General features: G+C 49.2%; 1 protein-coding gene across 1 annotated transcript in view; it reads right to left on the reverse strand.

Moving 5' to 3' along the window:
• The window catches only part of SLC12A8 (solute carrier family 12 member 8), a 131,613-nt gene that overhangs the window by 76,420 nt on the left and 32,248 nt on the right, over nt 1–22,945 (reverse strand). The window contains exon 5 of the mRNA XM_038583067.1: nt 20,413–20,644. Within this exon, the coding sequence (XP_038438995.1) occupies nt 20,413–20,644 (232 nt within the window). The remainder of the gene's footprint in view (nt 1–20,412; nt 20,645–22,945) is intronic.

A 22,945-nucleotide genomic window follows, 5' to 3' on the forward strand; every position in this document is an offset into this window, starting at 1 on the left:
GGTCAGAACACTGGGGTGGGCCTATCTCAGAGCCATGTGTTTGGGTCATCTTGACCATGAACTTGACCATGAAGTTGCTGCTCTCGCCTCTTCAGCCTACGGCGTCACTCCACTGACCTGTTCTGTGTGACCTATGGCCGAGGGCTAAGGATGGCAACGAGGAGCTCAGATGTAGGAAGAGAGCAGTTCTGACCCCAATGCATCCCTCCAGACATTTACTACCTGACACATATCACAACCTGGGGAAAGGCAGGGATCTGAGTAACCAGAAGTCAAACAGCAATTACTTTGGGTGAGAACAGAGGGAGATGCAGCTGAGGAGGAGCCGCCGCAGGGAGCTCTCGTGGGACTAGCGACCTTCTATTTCCTAATCTGGGCACTAGTGACATTCTGCTGCTCTTTAGCCAGTATGTATGTTTTATACACTCTTCTATATACAATATCCGTCTTTTTACAAAAGATTTTATTTATTTATTTATTTATTTATTTATTTATTTATTTATTTATGAGAGCGAGCGTGAGCAAGGTGGGAGAGGCAGTGGGAGAGGGAGAAGCAGACTCCCCACCAAGCAGGGAGCCTGATGTGGGGCTCGATCCCAGGACCCTGGGATCATGACCTGAGCTGAAGACAGACCCTTAACCCACTGAGCCACCCAGGCGCCCCCACGCAATATGTTTTAGAATAAAATACCTTAAGGAAGCAATTCTAATGTAATTATTTGGAAGCATTAATGTGTTCCCTCCTGTTTAGAGATCCCTTCCATGTTCTTGCTCTGCAAAGTGCTGCACTTCATTTCACAGAGAAAAACATAATTGTTTATCTTTATGAAGTAATAGAGCCACTTTGCGACACATGAGTATACCTTCCCCCAAAACTTTGAGAATCTCCTTTGCATTTTCAGTTTCAGGCGTAAATTATATCACCTCTTTAAAAAGTGATGTGAAGAGTAGACAAAATCTTGTCATGAACCGGAAGTCCCCCATCTCTGGCTCAAGGCCTAAGTCTGGAGTCCCGAGAGTCTTGGGAGGCATAAAGTATAGGGATCAGAGTTTGGGCTCTGGAGCTGGACTGAGTTCGATTCCCACCTCTACCAACAACACAACCTTAGGCAGGCACTTACTGTGCACAGTCTCAGCCTCCCCGTTTGTAAAATAAGAACAGCCATAGTACGGGGGTGGAGCCGGGGGGGGGGGTAGCGGCACCTGGGGGGCTCAGTCGGTTAAGTATCTGCCTTCAACTTAGGTCATGATCCCAGGATTCTGGGATTGAGTCCTGCATCAGGCTCCCTGCTCAGTGGGGAGCCTGCTTCTCCCTCTCTTCCCTGCTCCTGCTCTCTCACTACCTCTCTCTCAAGTAAATAAAATCTGAAAAAAGGAAATAAATAAGTAACCATAGTACCTACCTCTCGTTGTAAGAAGTAAATGAGTTGACACACCTAGGATGCCTGACATATGCTAAGTGTTCAGTAAATGTTGGCTGCTGTCGTTACTATTATACAGATAAGCAACTGCCTTACTATGCGGTGGCAACTATCTTTCTACAAAAGAAGTTATTTCCATCAAAAAGTCCAGGAGTGTGAGGACTCACTGTGGTCATTCCTTCTCTGCAAGGCCCCCTTGGTGTTCCCCAACTACCACCATCTTCCGATCAGCCACTGCTCACAGATGCAGGTTGGGATGAAGCAGGTGGTGTTTGCAACAAATTATCTAAACCTTTTCACACTCAAGACTGAGACATGGTTCCCTAAAAATGGCAAACGTGGCTTGCAGGTGGGCTGTCACACAGCAGAGCTGCCTCCCTCCCTTCCCTCGCCAGTCTCATGAGGGGCCTCCCCGAGGCAGAATCAGCGCACAGGTGTGAGCGATGGCTCACGTTGTCAACACAGGTCACACGTGGGACTCAGGGCCACAATGGGGTACGGGGCAAATAGCCCTGGAGGAGGCATTGGAAGAAATGGCTTCCAACCTCGGCTCTGTGTGACTCAGTAAGGGCCGCTCGACCTCTCTGTGCCTGTTTCCTCACCCACGGAATCAGGCACATCACCCAGATTCCACATGCCCAAGCTCAGGAAATTTAACGTCAACTTGCCCTTAAATACCATATAATTCGTGCAGGGGCAAAGGGAGGTCAGTCATGGGACAGGGAGTCTTCTGGAGACACAGCCCATCATCCCAAACTGACTTCAGCTGGTGCTGGCCTGCTTGGGCTTCCATCCCCATGTCTAGGCAGAGCCTGTAACAATGTTATCACTTTTTAAAACATATGCCTAAACTAGTTCCTATTGCAGACAATTGGCAGGTGCCCAGTTAATAGATTATTTTACCAGACAGCTGAATGCTTTGGCCATTGGTCAAAAATGAGGTCACTGCAATCCTATGTGCTGTGACTGGAAAAGCCTAATGAAAAACAATTGTCTATTTTTTGGCAAATGGAACCCGTATTCCCAGACCCCTAAAGTTGCCGGTGGCTCGGTGTGTGGTTCAGGAGCAAAGGAAGATTCTGTGCAAGGTCAAGGTGGCCTTGCTCTTTGGCTCATTTGTCGTGCGTTCGACTGTCCACGCATGTTTCACATCAGCAAAATCCCCAACCGGATTCGGGCTGACCTGCAGGAATTTCTGGCCAAGAGCGCAGGATCCCCCAGTCTTTCAACCCTGCGCAGTCGGAAAGAACGGGTCAGGAGACTCCTGTCCCAGCCATCTGGACACACATGCTCGGTGGAGATGCATAATATGAAGCACATGTGCTTTCTCGAAAAAAAAAAAAAAAATTCATTTTCTAAGGGCTACAGAGCTGTCACTACCAGAGTCTGTGGCGGCCTTCCAGCTGTCTGGCCCCAGACGGAACGATCCCTGCCCACCTGCGGCAGGTAAGCCCTACGCCTCGAGCTTTTACGGGGGATTCATCTACAGTCTTTTGTCAAGTATTGGATGCCTCCCCGAGCATCTCCGCAGAAACTCCAGGAGGAAAACGTTCAAAGCCAGGGTCTTCTCGGCTGCAAGCCTTCCTTCCTTCCTTCCTCCTTTCCGAGCCGGGTCCCACTGAACCCGTGCCCGGGGCCGGGCCCTCCGCACAGGCCTTGTGCTTGTCCCGCCAGCTGCAGCCTGCGCGGGGCACTGAGCGCCGCTGCCACAACGGGAAGGCCGGCGCCGCTCAGGAGGGAGGCCCGGGCAGTAGCGTCTCCTGGGTGACCGCAGAGAGGACTTGAAGGGGCCGAGGCTCTCCACCCGCAGTACATTCCAGAGCCTTTCCCTTGCACCCTCCACCTATGTGATTCAGTCTTCATTTATTCACTCAACACACATACTGAGCACCTGTCGACCGAAGCCCCGTTGGGGAGCTGGGGACGAAAGGGGATTGAGGTGTGTCCCTGTCTCCGGGGGCACCCGTGTGCTCGCGACAAGGCCGCCGGGGGTGGGGGCGGCCCTGGGCCCCGGGGAAAGCAGCCCTCTGCACCCTCACACTGATCCCACCGCAGAGCCCGTAGGATGAATAGCATCGTGGCCAACAAGGCGAGGAAGGGTCCGGGTGAGGCTCTGGGCCGGGGACCACGCAGCTCCGGCCCTGACCGGGTGCCGGCGAGGGCTTCTGCACCCAGGGCCGCTTTCTGGGCCAGGAGCACGTCTTGTCACAACTGACTGGAAGGCTGGCCGTGCTAACGGGCGTACAGGCTGGGCTCCAGTCTAGCGCATGAATAAACTTCCCAAGCCTGAATCATCGGCGCCCCCCAGTTCTGCCAACAGCCCCCGAAGCCTCCGCGTTGCCAGCCTACGGCGGATCGAGTCCTTAACCCGACGGTAACTACCTTGTATCCACCGTAGTGGCACCTGCGCTCCACAAAGCGGGCTTAGGCCAGTAATGAGGACCCCAGGCTGCGCCAGGAACCCTAATATAGTGGCTCATTCAAAGGGTCCAATCACGAACGGAGGTAGAGGGAAAGGGGGAAGATGGAAGGAGGAAACGAGAGAATGAAGGAGGGAAAAGGAGTCAGAAAGGGAGGGAGAGAAAGGGAAAGGAAGATTAGAAGCTGGCAAGAGGGCTGCTTCCCATCCCCTTCACCATGACCGCAAATTCCAGCAGGTGGTCCCCTGGCCCCGCTAGGGGTCCCGCAGTCCTGGTCCTTCCTGAATTAGCACGACTTTCCAAGGAGGCACCTGAGACGGTGCAGAACTGCTCAGGCCTGCTAGGACCGGACCACCTGAGGCCAACAAGGTGCAGGGCTGAGGGCTGAGCACCGGGCTCCCAGGCTGGCCTCGCCCCTGCGCTCTCCAGGAAGAGGGGTGGGGCCTGTGGACCCAGGAGGGAGCACCAGGTCCCATCCTGACCCACATCATGCCCTGCCCTGACCTGGGTCCAGGTCAGCTGACCTTGTCTATTGCCCCGGGGCCTGGTGGCATTTGGGAACCATCTCTTGGCCACTTCAGTACCTGGTTCTGGCTCCTGACCTGGCCTCACAGCCCCCTGGCTTGTCTCCTGCTTCCTCTTCAAGCTCTCACCAGGCATGGGAGGGCCCGGCCGAGACTGGCAGGTTCTGGGAGCCCCTGGATCTGAAGGAAGAAGGGAGCAGTGAAGGATTCAGTGGAGGAGGAGAGCTCCAGCACACTCCCCCAAGGGCATGCCAGGCCAGGAAGTACCTAGGAGCCCTGTGGAATAGTGCTTTAGAGTCCGGAGCTCTGGGTTCAAATTTTGGCTAAGGCCCTTCCTGTGCAATCTCAGGAAAGTTGCATAACCGGGGCTTTGACGTCCTTGCTGTAAAATGGGAATGACCATCTCACCCATGTCACTAGGCTGATACAAGGATCAAATAGAATAATACATGTAAAGTGCCCGACACAGCGTTGGGGCTCATTCCAATTTTTCCGGGTGCATCCACACACACAGGTAAGCGGGTGTTATGCTATGCGGGGCCCTCGGCTGAGTGCTAGTCAAGTGAGAAAGGCAGAGGAGGAGGAGCCAGTCCTTGCCAACTGACGAGCTCCAGTCTCCACCCTGAGCCTGCTCTCAGGGCAATGAATTCTTTGGTCTTACGCTCAGAATCCTGGACATGCCAGGAGCACGGCTTGGGGCCTCACCACCGTTTGCCTCTTATTCCGCTGAGCCTGTGGTAGAGACAAAGCAGATGCTGTGCGAGCCGGGGGCAGGAGGGGAGTTCTTGAACCTGTGTGCCCAGCAGAATCCCCTGCAGACCTAGAAAGACAGGCCACGGGGCCCGGCCAGTGGTGCCGACTGGCCTGGTCTGGGGTGGGGCTCCCCTGGTGCTTCTACTGTACGGGCAGGGTTGAGAAGCCCGGGGACAGAGGCTGGGACCAGAGGCTGCGGTGTCACCAGCACTTCCAGGAAGACTCTGTTCCTCTCTGCTGGACCAGGGAGGGCTGGGGACCGAGGCCTGGGGTCTCTCTGGGCGGCAGCTGCTGCCTCCGTGAGACGGAGGGGAGAGCCCCGGCCCAGCCTTCCCGACGGGGTCGTGTGTGAGGGTCGCGTGGGGTGAGGGTGACAAAGCCCCCAGCGCGGCATCGCCCACCTGACCGCCCCACAGGTAAGATGCCCGTGCCAGGGCCCCACGGACCACTGCCCCCAGGCGTGGTGCCTTCCCCTAGCACGTCTGCGGCCAGAGAGGAAACACGGAGCCAGCTGCCCGGCTCGGCTCGGCCCCGCCGCCGCAGAGGCCACAGCACAATCAGCCGGAATCACGACTCCACACAGAGGCCACCCTGGGCACTGCAGGGCCCGCGGAGCCGGCGCCAGCGAGGCTGGAGGCCCTCCCGCCGGGGCAGGGCCTGGGGGGGCACCGGCCACGTCTGGGCAGCAGGACCACCGGGCGGGAGGGTGCTGGGGCGGGCGCACTGCGGGGCCGGCTTTCACGCCGCGTGCTCGGTCCTGCGCAGGGGTCTCCCGCCACCTGCCGTGGGCAGGCGCCTGCGTCCGGGGGACCCGGCCTCGTGGCCCGGAGCCGCACGTGCGGGCTGCTAGAGCTCCGAGGAGCGGCACAACACGCACGCGTCCCACCTCCTGACGGGCCACCGGAGGAGCCGCGGCCGTGTCCTCGGGCAGAGGGGCCCCGTCCCACGTCACCTGCTGGCACCGGCTGCCTTCTGTCCGGGGGGAGCCTGCCGTGTGAATAGGGACCAGCCAAAGCCGCCTCTTCTGTGAAGCAGGCTCCCCTGCAGAGGTGCGGTGCGGCCGGCTCCACAGTCAGCACGCTCCTCACCCGCACCCCGGCCAGCCTCTGGCCTCCAGCCTCTACCCTCTGGCCTCCGGCCTCCAGCTTCCAGCCTCCAGCATCCAGCCTCCAGCCTCCAGCTTCCAGCCTCCAGCATCCAGCCTCCAGCCTCCAGCTTCCAGCCTCCAGCCTCTGGCCTCCAGCCTCCAGCTTCCAGCCTCCAGCCTCCGACCTCCGGCCTCCAGCCTCTGGCCTCCAGCTTCCAGCATCCAGCCTCCGGCCTCCAGCCTCCAAACTCCAGCCTCTGGCCTCCGGCCTCCAGCCTCTACCCTCTGGCCTCCAGCCTCTGGCCTCTGGCCTCCGGCCTCCAGCCTCCGGGCCTGAGCTCTGGGCCCCACAGCTCTCCGCCTCCACCTCCTCCTCCTTGGCTCACCTGGACTCTCCTGAACTCTTCCCTGACCTCTCCCTCGCCCCGACATCCCCTCCCTGCGGCCCGATGTCGCCCAGCTCCCCAGGGCCTGCCGCCACCACCGGCTCACGTCGGCCAGGGCCCTTCCCTCCGCCCCACGCACACACACACACACACACACACACACACACACACACGGCATCGCAATTCATGTCTTTCCTCTGCCCCTTCAGCTGCACCCCCAGGAGCACTGAGGCATCGCCGCTTTCCCGAGTCACCCAGACATCCTCTCAAACAAGTTTCCCGCCTCCATTCTTCACCCCTGTCTCGAGCCGATGACTTCTCCATGTGGCCGGAGCAATTTTTCTAAAATGTAAAACCGGATGTCCTGCCTCCCTGCCCCACGATGATGCCCAAGCCCCTGTGCAGCCGCCCAGGTTTTCAGGAGCGGCCTCCCCTGCTCTCCGTCCCTCCTCGCACTCCAGGCCCTCTCTCGTCTTCCCAAGCGCAGCAGGCTCTTGGGTCTTCGCATAAACGGCCACATATGCCCCTTCCCCTCTTCCTCTGGCTAAATCCTGTAGTCCCTCAGCCCTCGGAGCTCGGAGGTTACCCGCTCTGCTCAGGCTAGATCGGGACGCCCCCCGGACCCTTGTCACAGGACTTGTCGCTGCTCAGTAACTGTGTGCCCGTCTGGGTGTCCTATGACACTGTACGCAGTTGAAATGAAAGAAACGGTGTGGCACGGCCTAAAGTGAACAAATCTCAAAAATACGGTGGGTGAAACAAGCAAATTGCAAGATAAATAAGTCATCCACTATTTAAATATTTATCGAGGGAAGGGGTCCATGCAGTGTGACAAGATGTACGTAAAACTTTCAAACACTAGGGGCGCCTGGGTGGCACAGTCCCTTAAGCATCAGATTCTTGGTTTCCGCTCAGATCATGATCTCAGAGTCAAGAGATCGAGCCCCATGTCGGGCTCCGAGCTCAGCGCAGAGTCTGCTTGAGACTCTCTCTTCCTTTCCCTCTGCCGCACTACCCAACACCCCCCCCAATAAGTGAATCTTAAAAAGAAAAACTTTCAAACACTAAATGATAATAGAGATCAACTGTAGTATCTACATATGTTAGAAAAAGAAAAACACGGGAGAAGGACAATATCAGCCTCAGGACAATGGTTCTCTGGGGGAGAAAAGAGAATGGAGAGGAAAGTACAGCTTAAACTGTATCTTCAACGCTTTATACGTTCTTATTCTTAAGAGAGTCTTGAGGCAAAACTGGCAAAATATCATCCATTACATTTGGGGGATGGATAGATGAGAATCTATTATGTTATTTCGTGTATATCTGAACTATTTCATCAGTACATTATTCAAACTTTTAATGAGGAACCAGAGTCTCCAATGCCCTCGTTTAACATCCCTCCCTGAGCTCCCCGCCGTGGCTGCCCGCCCCAACCAACCTCCACGGGCCTAGAGGCCACATCACACAAACAGAAATGCAAAATGTGTAAACATTTTTATCCTCACTTTGGAAACCAAGGCTCAGGACACGTAACCTTGCTCAAGACCAACAGAAGCTCCCAGATTTCAGACATAACTTCATGCACAATTCCTGCTATTTCATCCAAGAGAGCACGCAGGTCAAACAGAGCATGGTGGAGAGAATTCCAGAAGTAGGAGCAGAACTTCATTCATATGTAATTATGGCCCAATGAGTGGATACGTTTCTGGGAAGAAGAGGGTTTAGGAAGGTACAGAGTTGGCGATATAACCAAACGAAGTAATCTGGGGCTAGCCCGTGAAACTTAGTGAATGCAAACCCCCTGGGTTTGAACTCCATCCTATAGTCAATAGAAAGCTGCTGGATAGTAGCAGAAGCAAAGCACTGTTTTAGGAAAAGTAATCTAGCTTCAGTGTATAGGAGGGTGAGCTCCCTGCCCATAGGAGATGGGTAGTAGAGTCAACCAAAGGGAAGCTCCTGGAAGGATAAATTCAGATTTGGAAATCACCTAAGTGCCCCACATAAGAAATGGCATCTAGGGTGAGAGCTGGAGGTTTTAAAAGGATAGGAGTGCTTAAGCTACAAGAGAAATAAAAGTTCGCTCCAAGCTTTCCAGGTTTGGAGAAATGGCGTAGACATTTGGGAGATAAACTAGTTATTTGCTTAATGAGCTTTTTTTTTTTGGCCAGGCGGGGGAGGTGAGGAGAAGGTAAATAGAGTGAGGAGGAAGAAATGCAGGGCTTCAGCTTTGTTTGCGTTAATTCAAGATGATGCTCAGACAACCAGGGAGAGATCGAATGGCAGTTGGCGACACAGGAGCTAAGTCCAAGAGAGCTGGAGAGGCAGATGAGAGCCACCTGAGCAGCAGCAGCACCAGAAGGATCTCTCTGAAGAAGGGAGCACAGAGAAAAGTAGCGCCGACAACTGACCTTTGGTCCCCTGCCTGCAACCAGGGACAAGAAGGCTAAGAAGAGAGCCGAGGCAGCATGTGTCAGAGCAGAAATGCGAAGAGCCTGGTTCAAATCAACACAGGTGGCTGCCGCAGATGAAGGCTTGTGTCTCCCCCACCCCTCGAATTCATAGGTTGAATCCTAATACCCAGGGTGCAATGGTATCTGGAGGTGGGTCTTTGGCGGGTGATTAGGTCATGAGGGTGGGGCCTTCTGGAATGGGATTAGTGCCCTCACAAAGGAAGCCGCAGAGAGCTTCCTTGCCCTCCCACCATGTGAGGACACAGTGAAGACAGCCTTCTACACATCAAGAAGTGGGCCCCTGCAGACACTAAACCTGCCAGTGACTTGACCCTGGCCTTCCAGCCTCCAGAACTGTAAGAAATAAACGTCTGCTGTTTACAAGCCACCCAGTCTAGGGTACTCTGTTGTAGCAGCCTGAATGGATCGACATAGCGGTCAGCGGCGCAAAAGGGGTCAAAAATGAGGAATGAGCAAAGTTCTGGCTTCAAAGACCAAGAGGTCAGGAAGACCTCAGCTACGGGAATTTCGGCAGATGGCAGAGTCAGGCCTGCTTGATCCTTGATCTTTTTATAGCTCCTAAACAGTGAGTTGACTTTCTTACAGCCAGCACAAGGCGGAACCAGATCCCACCTGCTAGACTAGCCCCAGAAGAAGCCATGCCTGCCCCTGCTGTGCACTGTCCAGGAGCCACCTCCCACGGGGCGCAGAGACCCGGGGCAGAGCACAGCCACCCGGCAGGCCAGAGGAGACTACGGACCCATGCTAAGCAATAGTCTTCCTAGATAACCACAGAGTTAAGCTTGGAGATGCATAATTTCATTTTTAAATGCAGAACATAGAATTAAAATGTGCCACATGTCACTTTATTTTCTAAAATGTATTTTATCTATATTTGCCTGACTTCTAACGGCAATAAAATCATTTTGGCATGACACACATCTTACATAAATGAAAATATAATCCAACAAAATGGCATTTTAGGAGCTTTAAGCCAAACAAATGTTTGAGATGGCCTTGTTTAAATTAAGTTGCTGTGCTATTCAGTTTTTCACAGTAATGTCGCTGTGTCTCCAGGGAGCTTTGTGCAATGATGCCGTTTTGGAAGAGACAGGAGGGGAGTGGGGAGAGGAAGGGGGCCAGCGTGTGCAGGCCTGGGAGACAGGAGGTCAGGAAATGGAGGCGAGGAGGAAGATCCACTGTCACAGGCAGTTTGGAGACGAATTGAGAGGCACGACATAGTGGCTTGGGATGGAAGGAGAAGCTATGCCCTTGGGGTTTGAGTGGAGGGAAGGATGCACCAGGCGAAAGTCTGCACCCTGTGAGACCCACAGCCCCTTCCCTCCTCCTACCTCTGCCCTGCTCCCAGCACTGCGGCAGCCAGGCATGCCCATGACTGGAGACTGGAGACTTCTCTGTAGGACGCTACCTGCACCAGAGGAAAGACCTACAGAAACCGGCAGTGGGGAGTCTCAGGTGGAACAGCCCCGGGTGCCACGCGATCATCCCACAGTGACACCTCCCACCATAGCCCCCACCTCCTCTGCGCACAGAGCCCCCATTGGCTGACTGGTGCCTCCTCATTAAACATGAATGGACAGCCGGGGACTACCAGACACTAAAGAAAGCTTGCAGTAATTACCACGGAGAACAAAACAAGGTAACAGAAACAAAGAAACATGGGGGAAAACAGGTAATGTAGAGAGAAGAAAATTTTGCAAGAAAATAAAACTCCTATAATCAGAATAACACTGAAAGAATCAAAAGGAGATATTACACTAATGAAACAAGAACAGGCGATGGGGCAGCCCAAGTGGCACAGCGGTTTAGCGCCGCCTTCGGTCCAGGGCGTGATCCTGGAGACCTGGGATGGAGTCCCACGTCAGGCTCCCTGACATTTATAAATGAATAAATAAAATCTTAATAAATAAATAAATAAATACATACATACATACATACATACATACATAAATAAAAAATATTAAAAAAGAACAGGCGATGATTCTGTTGTTGCTGTTGTTAAATATTTCATTTTTTTATTCATGAGACACACACACAAAGAGAGCGAGAGACAGAGACACAGGCAGAGGGAGAAGCAGGCTCCATGCAGGGAGCCCGATGTGGGACTCGATCCTGGGACTCCAGGGTCACGCGCTGGGCTGAAGGGAGATGCTCAACTGCTGAGCCCCCCGGGCACCCCGATGATTTTGAAACTGACAATCAGAGAACAGGAAAAGAGCTCTTGGAAATTAAGGCTAGTCAAAACAAGAAATTCAGTATATTGGAAATACAGCCAAGGAACTCTGCCATAAAGTAGGGATGGAAAAAAAAGAAATAAACTAGACAGGAGAGAAGATTAAAATAATAATAACAATAATAGGAGGTTCAAGCCAGGAATTCTAACATCCAAGTAATCAGAATTTGAGGAAAAAATTAGAAATTTTTAGAACAGAGAGAAAACAAAGGGGAAAACATTGTCAAAGAAATAATTGAAAATTCCAGATTGAAGGTGTCCCAGGTCAATGAATAGTAATTTTCATTATGAAATGTTAGAACCTCAAAGGAAAAGGGAAGATCCTAACACACTTGAAGAAGAGAGAGAGAGAGAGAGAGCTCACCCGGAGTAGAAATCAAGTAGCACCAAACTCCTGGATTCCACCAAATGCCAGAAGGTAGAGCAGGGATTTCAAAATTCTAAGGGAAATGATTTTCAGCCTAGATTTTTATATCTCCTACTAATTGCACATGGAAGTGAAAAGGGGACATTTTCCCTCAGAGACAGAAGAGGATAATCTGGGACCCAGAGAGTAGAGACAACACCTGGGAGCAGTGGGGGCAAGTATGAACACAATGGCTGTGGGCCTGTCCTGGGATCATCCACCCAGAAGGGAGGTGAGGATGGGGTCTCCAAGAGAAAACGTGACACAGGGAGAACTGGGAAAAATATCCATACATATGTAAAAGCTCTATGGATATTTTTTAATGGTGATTTTTATTTCTATTTTTTCATCTTTTTAAAGACTTTATTTATTTCAGAGAGAGAGGAAGAAGGAGCCAGGGAGTGGAGGGAGAGGTAGAAGCAGGCTCCCCACGGAGAGCAGAGAGCCCAACATGGGGCTTGATCCCAGGACCCCAGGATCACAACCAAAGGAACCGATTGAGCCACCCAGGTGGCTCTACTGGTGATTTTTAAAAATTAGAAAACAAAGCAAATGAAAAAAAAAAAAAAAAAAAAAAAAAGAATGTAGTGGATTGAATGGTAGGCCCCAAAAAGATATGTCCACGCAGGGACGCCTGGGTGGTTCAGTGGCTGAGCGTCTCCCTTCGGCTCAGGGTGTGATCCCAGAGTGCCAGGATCAAGTCCCACATTGGGCTCCTGCATGGAGCTTGCTTCTTTCTGTCTCTGCCTGTCTCTTTCTGTGTCTCTCATGAATAAATAAATGAAATCTTAAAAAAAAAAAAAAAGACATCCATGCACTAACTGTAAAGAACTGTGAGTATGGCCTTGTTTGAAGAAAAGATCTTTGCAGATGTAATTAAGTGAAGGATCTCAAGATGGGATCATCCTGAATTATCTAAATTGGGCCTCTTTCCCATGACAAGCTATCTTCATGAGGTACTCATGGATGAGAGGCAAGAGGGGGAGAAGGCCATGCGACCACAGAAGCAGAATGAGAGCAATGTGGCCGTGAGCCAAGGAACACCTGAAGCTCCCAGGAGCTAGAGGAGACAAGGAAGGACTCTCCTCGAGAGCCTTGGGAGGGAGCGTGGCCCTGCCAACACCTTGCTCTCCTACTTGCGGTTTCCAGAACTGTGAGCTGATACATTTCTGTGATTTTAAGCCACTCAGTTTGTGGTGATTTGTTAAGGCAGCCCCAGGAAACTAATACACAGAGTAAGCTTAATTTCAGGAAAAGCTGAAAGATATACAAAAAAGAAAGTAATCAGAATATGCGATTTGGCTCCAAAATGAGTATCTTCATGTATATGTATTACCTTAATTACACACAAAAATTAATTTTAAAAGAACAAATGACAGAAAACATTTTTCAACATATACAACCAACACTAATAAAAGCTAAACAAATATTTGTTTAATTTTGAATTAGCTGTTAAGGTAGAAGAATTATAAATCATGAAAAAGGAAGATAGCATAAAGGAAAAATAGGGAAAGATAATAAATAATTCAAAGAAAAATAAATATAAGCGGTGATAAAAATATGAGTAAAATAATTCTCATTAATGATTTAAGAAAAACAATTTTTTTAAAAAGGAGCACAGGGCAGCCCAAGTGGCTCCACGGTTTAGTGCCGCCTTCAGCCCAAGGTATGATCCTGGAGTCCCGGGATCGAGTCCCGTGTTGGACTCCCTGCATGGAGCCTGCTTCTCCCTCTGCCTGTGTCTCTGCCTGTGTGTGTGTGTGTGTGTGTGTGTGTGTGTGTGTGTGTGTGTGTGTCATGAATAAATAAATAAAATCTTAAAAAAAAATAAAAAGGAGCACAATTTTTTCCCACCACTTGGCAGAAATTTAAAAGACTGAACATATCCAATATTGTTCAGGGTAGGGGAATCAATAACTCTTATCTACTGTTAGTGGGAGTTCAGAACGGAACAACCTTATCAGAAAGCAGTCTGGCAGAACTAGCAAAATGTAAAATGTGCTTGACCTTTGTCCTATTAATTCTGTTTATAAGCCTTGATCCTATAGAAATAAGCTTTAAGTTTTATACAAGGATATTCAGGTCAGCAACATCTCTAATAGCAACAAACTGGGGGAGAAAATGAAATAGCCATCAAAAAATTAATGTTTAGGGCAGCCCTGGTGGCTCAGCGGTTTAGTGCTGCTTTCAGTCCAGGGCCTGATCCTGGAGACCCGGGATCGAGTCCCGTGTCGGGCTCCCTGCATGGAGCCTGCTTCCCCCTCTGCCTGTGTCTCTGCCTGTCTCTCTCTCTCTGTGTGTCTCTCATGAATAAATAAAAAAAACATCTTTAAAAAAAGCCTTTCCTTTAAAAAAATTAATGTTTAAATATAAAATATTTTAGATTTGTAATATGGAACACTATGTGGTGTCAAAAATGAATGAAGGAGTCTTAAATGTACTGATATCCCAGGATATCCATGATATGTTATTGAGTGAAAGAGGAAGAAGAACAAAACAATAGAATCTAATTCCATTTTTACAAAGAACTATGAGGTGTTTATGCACATGCATGTGTACTTGTGTATATTAGAAAATAGACTGGAAAGATATTTACCAAAAACTCCCTCTGGAGAGTAGGAGCAGGAGAAGAGAGTAAGGGAGGGCACTTTCACCTTTTATTTTATATTTCAATATTTTTCTAATTCCTATGATACAGGACATTTTGCCTCTGAAATAAAAGAGAAATATAATTTCATTTAAGTGTCCGAAAAAAAATTTTTTTTTCTGATTTTAAAATTAACTGTTGTGGCTTAAAATGTGTCTTCAAATTCTTTGTCACTTCTCCACTCAAAATGTGGAAACTAATTTCCCACCCTTTGAATGAGGGCTGGACTAAGTGACTCACTTCTAACAGAGAGATTGTGGCGGAAGCGTGGCTATGTGACTTCTGAAGCTAGATCATGTGAAGGATAGAGTGAATGCTCTCTGATTGTTTGCTCTCAGGGAGGCCAGCCACTGCATGCCTTGGGGACACGGGAAAGGACCACATGGAGAGGGATGGAGGCCTCCCGCCAACAACCAACCCTGACTCGCCAGCCAGCTCCTCCGGCCCCAGTCCAGCCTTCAGATGGCTGCAGCCCCTGCTGACATCTGACTGAACCTCATGAGAAACCCAGCACCGCAACTGCCAGCCACACTGTACCTAAATTTCTGGCCTACAGAGAAGGCAAGAAATGAAACATATTTATTGTTGTCTTGTGCCACTAAATTTTGGGGTATCTGCTCAATAGCAGGAAATACTAATGCCTGTACCAACCTCCCTGGGGAGGGTGAAGTGTGAAAATGAAGTAAAAGAGGAAACTTTTGTTTTCTTACTTTTCACATTTTTACTTTGTACATTCCAGGCCTGTCTAGATTTTTTTTTTTTTAGTCTTTTATATTTAAATAAAGGCTTAGAAATAAAGTGAGGCTTAAATGTATTTTTAAAACATTCTTTTCCTGAGGCACCTGGATGGCTCAGTGGTTGAGCATCTGCCTTCAGCTCAGGGTGTGATCCTGGGGTCCTGGGATTGAGTCTCACATTGGGCTCCCTGCATGGAGCCTGCTTCTCCCTCTGCCTGGATCTCTGCCTCTCTCTGTGTGTCTCTCATGAGTAAATAAATAAAATCTTAAAAAAAATTTTTTTTAAATTCTTTCCCTGATTTTTAAAAGTAACACTAATGAGAAAGGACAAAGCTGCAGGCCTGACACTACCCAACCTCAGCCCTCACTAGAAAGTGGTGATAACTGAGACCAACAGAGCACTAGAGCAGAACAGGGAGCCCAGAAATAGACACATACAAGTACAGTCAACAGATCTCTGACAGAGGAGCAAAGGCAATGAATACACTCTTTTCAACAAATGCTGTGACAACAGGACAACCACATGCGAAAACAAATCTAGACACTGACCTTATGCCCTTCACAAAAAGGGACTCAAAATGGATCACAGACTTAAACAAAAACACAAAACTATAAAACATTTGGAGATAACATAGGAGAAAACCTACATGACCTTGGGTTTAATAATGAGTGTTTTAGGTACAACACCAAAAGCACAATCCAGGAAAGAACAATATTGATGTTAGACTTCATTGTAATTAAAAACTTCTGCTCTGCAAAAAATACTGTTAAAAGAGTAGAAGGACAAGCCATAGACTGGGAGACAATACTTTCAAGACCTATGTGCCATAAAGGGCTGTGTCCAAAATACACAAAGAATTCTTGAAACTCAGCGATAAGAAAACAACTAGGTTAAAAAATGGTCAAAAGACCTAAACAGACACCTCACCAAAGATGATCTACAGATGTCAAATAAGCATATGGAAACATGCTTACCATCACATGTGATCATTGAATTGCAAATTAAAATGAGCTCCTACTCTTAGAGATACGTATCAGAGCGGCTAGCATCCAAAACACTGACTACGGCAAACGCTGGAGAGATCGCGGACCAACAGGAACTCTCATTAGTTGCTGGTGGGAATTTATTTATTTTTTTTTTTAAATACTTTTTTTTTTTTTAATTTTTATTTATTTATGATAGTCACAGAGAGAGAGAGAGGCAGAGACACAGGCAGAGGGAGAAGCAGGCTCCATGCACCGGGAGCCTGATGTGGGATTCGATCCCGGGGCCTCCAGGATCGCGCCCTGGGCCAAAGGCAGGCGCCAAACCGCTGCGCCACCCAGGGATCCCTGCTGGTGGGAATTTAACGCGGCCACTCTGGAAGGCAGTTTGGCAGCTTCTTAGAGAATTTATTCAAATGGGTTAAAAAGTTCTATCTTGGGGACCCCGGGTGGGGCAGCGGTTTAGCGCCGCCTTCAGCCCAGGGCCTGATCCTGGAGACCCGGGATCAAGTCCCACCTCGGGCTCCCTGCATGGAGCCTGCTTCTCCCTCGGCCTGTGTCTCTGCCTCTCTCTCTCTCTCTCTCTCTCTCTCTGTGTCTCTCATGAATAAATAAATAAAATCTTTAAAAAAAAAAGTTATATCTTTGGGACTCCTGGGTGGCTCAGTTGGTTAAGTGTCTGCCTTTGGCTTAGGTCATGGCTGGGGTCTTGGGATTGAGTCCCACATCAGGCTCTCTGCTCAGTGGGAGCCTGCTTCCCCCTCTGCCTGCCATTCCCCCTGCTTGTGCTCTCTCTCTCTCTCTCTCTGACAAATAAAATCTTTTTTAAAAAAGTTATATCTTGGATAGCCCGGGTGGCTCAGCAGTTTAGCGCCGCCTTCAGCCCAGGGCATGATCCTGGAGACCCGGGATCGAGTCCCACGTCAGGCTCCCTGCAGGGAGCCTGCTTCTCCCTCTGCCTGTGTCTCTGTCTCTCTCTCTCTCCCTCTCTGTGTCTCTCATGAATAAATAAATAAAATCATTTTAAAAAAAGTTATATCTTCACAAAACCTACACACAAATGTTTACAGAAGTTTAATTCATAATTGCCAAAAACTAGAAGCAACCAAAATGTCCTTTAATTAGGTGAATGAATTAAAAAAAAAAACTGAGTTACATTACACAATAAAATATTACTCAGTGATAAAAAGAAATGAGCTATCAAGTCACCAAAAGGCACAGAGAAAACGTCAATGCATATTGCTTAGGGAAAGAGGTGAGTCTGAAAAGGCTTCTATCCCGTCCGATTCTGAAACTATGATGTTCCAGAGAAGGCTAAACACGAGAAAGAACAAGAAGACCAGTGATTGTCAAGAGTTCAAGGGCTGGGGGATCCCTGGGTGGCGCAGCGGTTTGGCGCCTGCCTTTGGCCCAGGGCGCGATCCTGGAGACCCGGGATCGAATCCCACGTCGGGCTCCCGGTGCATGGAGCCTGCTTCTCCCTCTGCCTGTGTCTCTGCCTCTCTCTCTCTCTCTCTCTCTCTCTCTCTGTGACTATCATAAATAAATAAAAATTAAAAAAAAAAGAGTTCAAGGGCTGGAGGGGAAGAGGTGTGAATAAAGGGGAGCACAGGAATTTCTGACGCATTATTCTCTATGACACTATAATGGTGGATACACATCATTATCATTTGCAAGAGCTCATACAACTGCACAACACGATGGGTGGTGAATCCCAATCTAAACCATGGACTTCAGGTAATAATAAGATATCAATACTGGTTCATCACTTGTAACGAACCTGCTGCAGAAATGTGAGACACTGATAGAGTGGGGAGGGACATGGGAACCTCAGTATCATCCACTCAGTTTCCTAGAAACCTAAAACTGCTCTACAAAATACAGTCTATTAATCTTTTAAGCAACACTAATCAATTGACGGGAAAGTAGAAATAAAATAATATAGCCACCCGTAGTCTCAGCAGAGAGACCCTCACTGTTGACACTTGGGCATAGTGACTTCCAGTCCTTTTTCCAGTCTTTTTTTCCAATGTCTATGTCCGTGCCATTTTTTCCAAAGAGCTGAAATCATTCTGCTAAATCCATTCTGAAGGTTTATGGTCTAGTTTTAGTTTGGATTTTTAACTGCAAAGAAAGTAGCACATATAAAACATCAGTGATACCAAAAACAGATCTGAGAGGGGCCAGTTGCCATGGAAATGATTGAAAATAAATTTCACTTCACACTACACCCTGCTAATGTACTGACCAGAAAGAAGGAGAAATATTTGGAGTAACAGACGGGCAGCCAAGATAGCTTCTAATCGAGAAGAAGGAAAACACATGAACCTAGTGAGGTTCCAAAGAGGCCAGTAGTATCGCCCCGCAATTTCATTAATTATGCTGTCTCAGCAACCACCCCCATGGAGGGAGAGAGCACCCAGGAACGGGGACGGGAGTAGACTCCCTGCTTCCCCCGACAGTTTGACAGCCAAACAGCCAGCAGGTCTCCCTCCGGATGTGGGCTTGTCTCTGCAGTTGGTGCAAGGCCAGGAAACACATCACTCCTCCCCTCCAGTGGAGATGCTCCAAATGTTTAGCAAGCTGCAAGGCCCAGGCGCCAAGTGGTGGTTTGGACGCTGTATGGACGGGCCCTTAGCACTGGAGTGGGTCCTGGGGGCACCCCCTCCTACACCGTGGGTCAACCCTTTAGATGCTGCGTCCCGCGCAGTCTGGGGGTTCTGGGGGATGGTCTCAGGACGCCGGAGTTTAGGGGGTGCTCAGGGAGCTCGGAGGAGTGACTTCTCCAACAGAAGACTTTTAACATATGCGAGTCTAAGGAGGCCGGAGTAGCGCGAACCAACTGAACCCTGAACTTTCTGCAATGGTGTTTTTATGAAAGACACGAGTGTTTAGAACCCATGTCAGGGGCAGCCCTGGAAGGAGAGAGCAGAGCCACTGGCTCAGTCGGACGGCCGGGCACGGCTCCCCGCCCCAGAAACAGCCCCGCCGCACAGCTGGCCAGATGCAGTCCTCCCCAGCCCTCCGTGGTCACCCTGAATAACACAACCACCCCCCTCCCCGGTTTCCTCTGTAAAATGGGTATAAGCGTGCTTCTCTCACGGGGTTATGATAAGGACCACATTAGGGAAGTCGCCTGCGGGGCTCAGCAGAAGGCCTGGCACAGAGCAAGCGCTCCCACCGCCGGGGGTGCTTGTGCTGCGGTTCTTTTTCTTTGCTAGCACAGAGGATGTCCTCATTTCCCTTTCCCCATCCAGATTCCAGTGTGGACGCCGGGCCACCGTTGCCGTAAGAAGCCAAGGTCCCCGAAGTGTGAAATATCAGCCAGTGATCTCTTCCCTGGGGCGCCCTTGGAACAGCCACGAACTCCGTACTCCGGAGGGGAGCAAAGCTACCAGTTACGGACGCTCTGGGGAACAGCATCCCATCCGAGAGCACAAAGATTTAGGATCAGGGTTGCCAAGCATCCTCTAGGCCCAGGAAGACCAGAGTTACGCACTGGTCCTCTCGTTACGACCGAAGACGCCTTTTCCAAATGGTGCACAGTGTACCTGCTGTTTATGCTCCTCCTTTAAGCTCAGTTAATGGATCCATGTTTTCCTTTGAAAAAAATTTACTACAAAGAAAACTAGAGCTAATCAACCTAAATCTGTCCCCATCTCCCACAGATGACAATGGTTAACATTTGTTATATTTGCATCCTATTTTAAAAAAAGAAATAAAATCTGACATGCAAAATTAGCATCTATTTCCTTCCGTGCTTTCACACCTATGTCCTACCACTCTCCCAGTCACTGTTACAAATTTAATCTATATCCAGTCTGGTTCTACTTTATCCTTTGTTTGAGCTAAATGTTCCTGGTAGCTGTTTTTTTTTTTTTTTTTTTTTTTTTTTTTTTTTTTTTAACAGAAAGAAAATAAGGGCCCCTGGGTGGCTCAGTCGATTAAGCATCTGCCTTTGGCTCTGGTCATGATCCCAGGTTCCAGGGACTGAGCCCCGCTCTGTGGGAGCCCCGCTCCCCTACTGTTTGCTCAGTGGGGAGTCTGCTCCTCCCTCTCCCCCTGCCTCTCCCCTCTGCTCATGCTCTCTTTCTCTCTGTCAAACAAATAAACCTAAAAAAAGAAAAGAGGAAACATGGAAAATGTGCTAAGTGAAAACGCCTCTGTGAGGAGGGGCTTTCAGGCCTCTGCAGCCAGGACACGCCCACTCACCTGCTCCAGGAATAGTGCGCTCCTTGTAGGTGACGCTTATTGACGGGTGGCCTTGCAAACTCACACCGTGTAACAGCTGGAAAGCTGCGCAGACCCCTAGAAGGCCATCTACTGAACTCCAAAAGGCTCACCTGGGTCCAGGTGCGTGAAAGAGCCCACCACGAAGTCCAGCGTGGACACAGCCAGCAGGAAGAGCAGCAGCAGCTGGAGGCGGATTATCCATTTGACACCTGCTAGGTTAATCCCCAGCAAGGCCAGAAGCACCGCGACTGAAATTCCTCGCACCGCCCAGATACTCCTGAGGCTCAGCAAGTCAGAGATGGACTCAGCAAAGCCGGTGATGTACATGGCCCCTGCAACACACTAACACGCGATTCGAGATGAAGGAGTTGGCAAGAGAACAGAGCGTCAGGAACCCACTGGCCACGGCTGCCCGCCGTGGAGGGCCCCCCTCAGCCCTGTCAGGGCTCAGCACTGGGAGCCACCGGGGGAGGTCAGGGAGCCCTTCCTGCCCACGACCCCTGCCTCAGGCCCCATTTCTTCTCATCTACTTCACCACCACCATCCTGAGGGGGGCACGAACGCCAGTTAGCGGTAACTAAGATGAGAAGATCACGGGAAGAAGGCGATGGGACCCTGGGCCGCACAGCACTCTGAACCTCTCTGTCCGAGTTATTCAAGAGCTAAACACAGATGGGCGCCTGGGGGGCTCAGTTGGTTAAACGTCTGCCTTCAGCTCAGGTCATGATCTCAGGGTCCTGGGATCGAGCCCCACGTAAGGCTCCCTGCTCAATGGGGAGTCTACTTCTCTCTCTCCCTCTGCTCCTCCCCTCGTTCATGCTCTCTCCCTCTCTCTCAAATGAATAAACAAAATCTTTTTTTTTTTTTTTAAGAGCTAAACATAGAACAGAAGCACATAGCAGGTCCTGTCTTGGGGCCTTAGAAAAGCACTGAAGCACAAATCCCCAGTTTTTGTCCATTTCTTTGTAGGTCACTATTTTTTTTTTAATTACCTAAAATTTAGAATAAGAAAAAAAAAGTGGGCAGCACATCCTTTCAATGTCATCTTGAATAAAGGCTACCCAAGGACTATCTAGGTGAATGTACTTAGTTCTACTCATTGTTTATTGATTAAACGTGTTAAGTGTCCCAGACTTTGTGAAGTTACTGTCAATTTATAGATTTCTTTCCAGCAGAGATGCATAATAACTTCTGTCCAGTGGAACAAATAACCCAAAAGATTCAGGTTTGCTGTCCTGTAGGACATTAACCAGTTTCGTTCGGCAATCTTATCCTGACATTTATTTATGAAACTGCTTAACCAGGAACTAGGTAATCAATACCTACTTCCTCAACTGCTCTTTAACATCTTACTGGCTCTTCCTCCATTACTTAATAAGTTAAATAAAACCTTTGGCACATGTATATATTATATTTGCCTGAAAGTCATGATTTTACCTTTTTAAAAATATTTAAAACTCAATTTCAAATAAATATTTGAAAATAACAGCAACCTCACTCTCTGTAATTCCTCAGCCACCTTCTTTCCATCAGCTTCCATCCTCCCCCTCCCCCCACCCAGGCCAGCGGGTCACAGTCATCACTGCACTCTGCTGCCCATTGTTCTCTCAGGGAACAAATTCTGCTCTGGCCTCAGTCATATTCCTCCTTCTTCGTGAAGCCTTTCCTCATCCTCCTTTTCTAAATAAATATTATGCTACTACCAATACCATGCAATTAATCATCTGGTTCCATAATCTATTCTTATTTCATGCATATAAGTCTTTCCTCTGCCCCAAGCCACCAAGAATGCAAACATCCTAAAAACAAAAATTTCTATGCTGATTGCATTCTTCAAAGGCCCTGCATCTGCTAACTATATTGCAAGCATTCAATAAATACTTTCTGATATGTTGGTTGTATGAAAAGTGTTCTGTAGGGGGCACCTGGGTGGCTCAGGTCGTGATCCCAGGATCCTGGGATTGAGTCTCACATTGGGCTCCCCACGGGGAGCCTGCTTCTCCCTCTGCCTGTGTCTCTGCCTTTCTGTCTCTCATGAATAAATAAATAAAATCTTAAAAAAAGAAAGAAAAGAAAAGAAAAAGAAAAGTGTTCATCGGAGCAGACACCATTAATTTCCAGCTCCTTTAGGTAAAGACCAGAAGGGCAATGTAATTTCTGTATCAGAGACAAGCTCACAAGGGAGGCCCCATTCTTCAGTGAGATTAGCTCATTTTGCTACTAGACATACCATCATTGTCAGTGTTCCCCAAACTTACAGTAGGCATTTCTGACTATATTTGGGTGAGGGGGGAAACCCAATAAATGTAGGAGGAAGACAATCATCTCTGAGAGGGAGATGAGAGAGAGACATTTGCGATTTCCTGCATTCACCTCACGACTCAAACTTACTCTTGACGAAATACCAAGAGAGTGTGCTGGTGATAACGATGCTGCTATTCCATCAATATGCGGCCAGGTCAACTGGACTCCTCATGGTCAGATATATCGGAGTTGAAAAAAACAAATGACAACAATACAGTGATGATCATCACCTTCCCAGGTGTCTGATGTCTCAAACACGCAGAGGGTGACCCCAGAACTTGAATACAACCATTTGCATCAGGAGCTTCCCAATCGAGTGTTTGCTTTTCTAGCTGGCGA

Source organism: Canis lupus, chromosome 33, assembly GCF_011100685.1.
Source record: "Canis lupus familiaris isolate Mischka breed German Shepherd chromosome 33, alternate assembly UU_Cfam_GSD_1.0, whole genome shotgun sequence".
NCBI classification, from domain to species: Eukaryota; Metazoa; Chordata; class Mammalia; order Carnivora; family Canidae; genus Canis; species Canis lupus.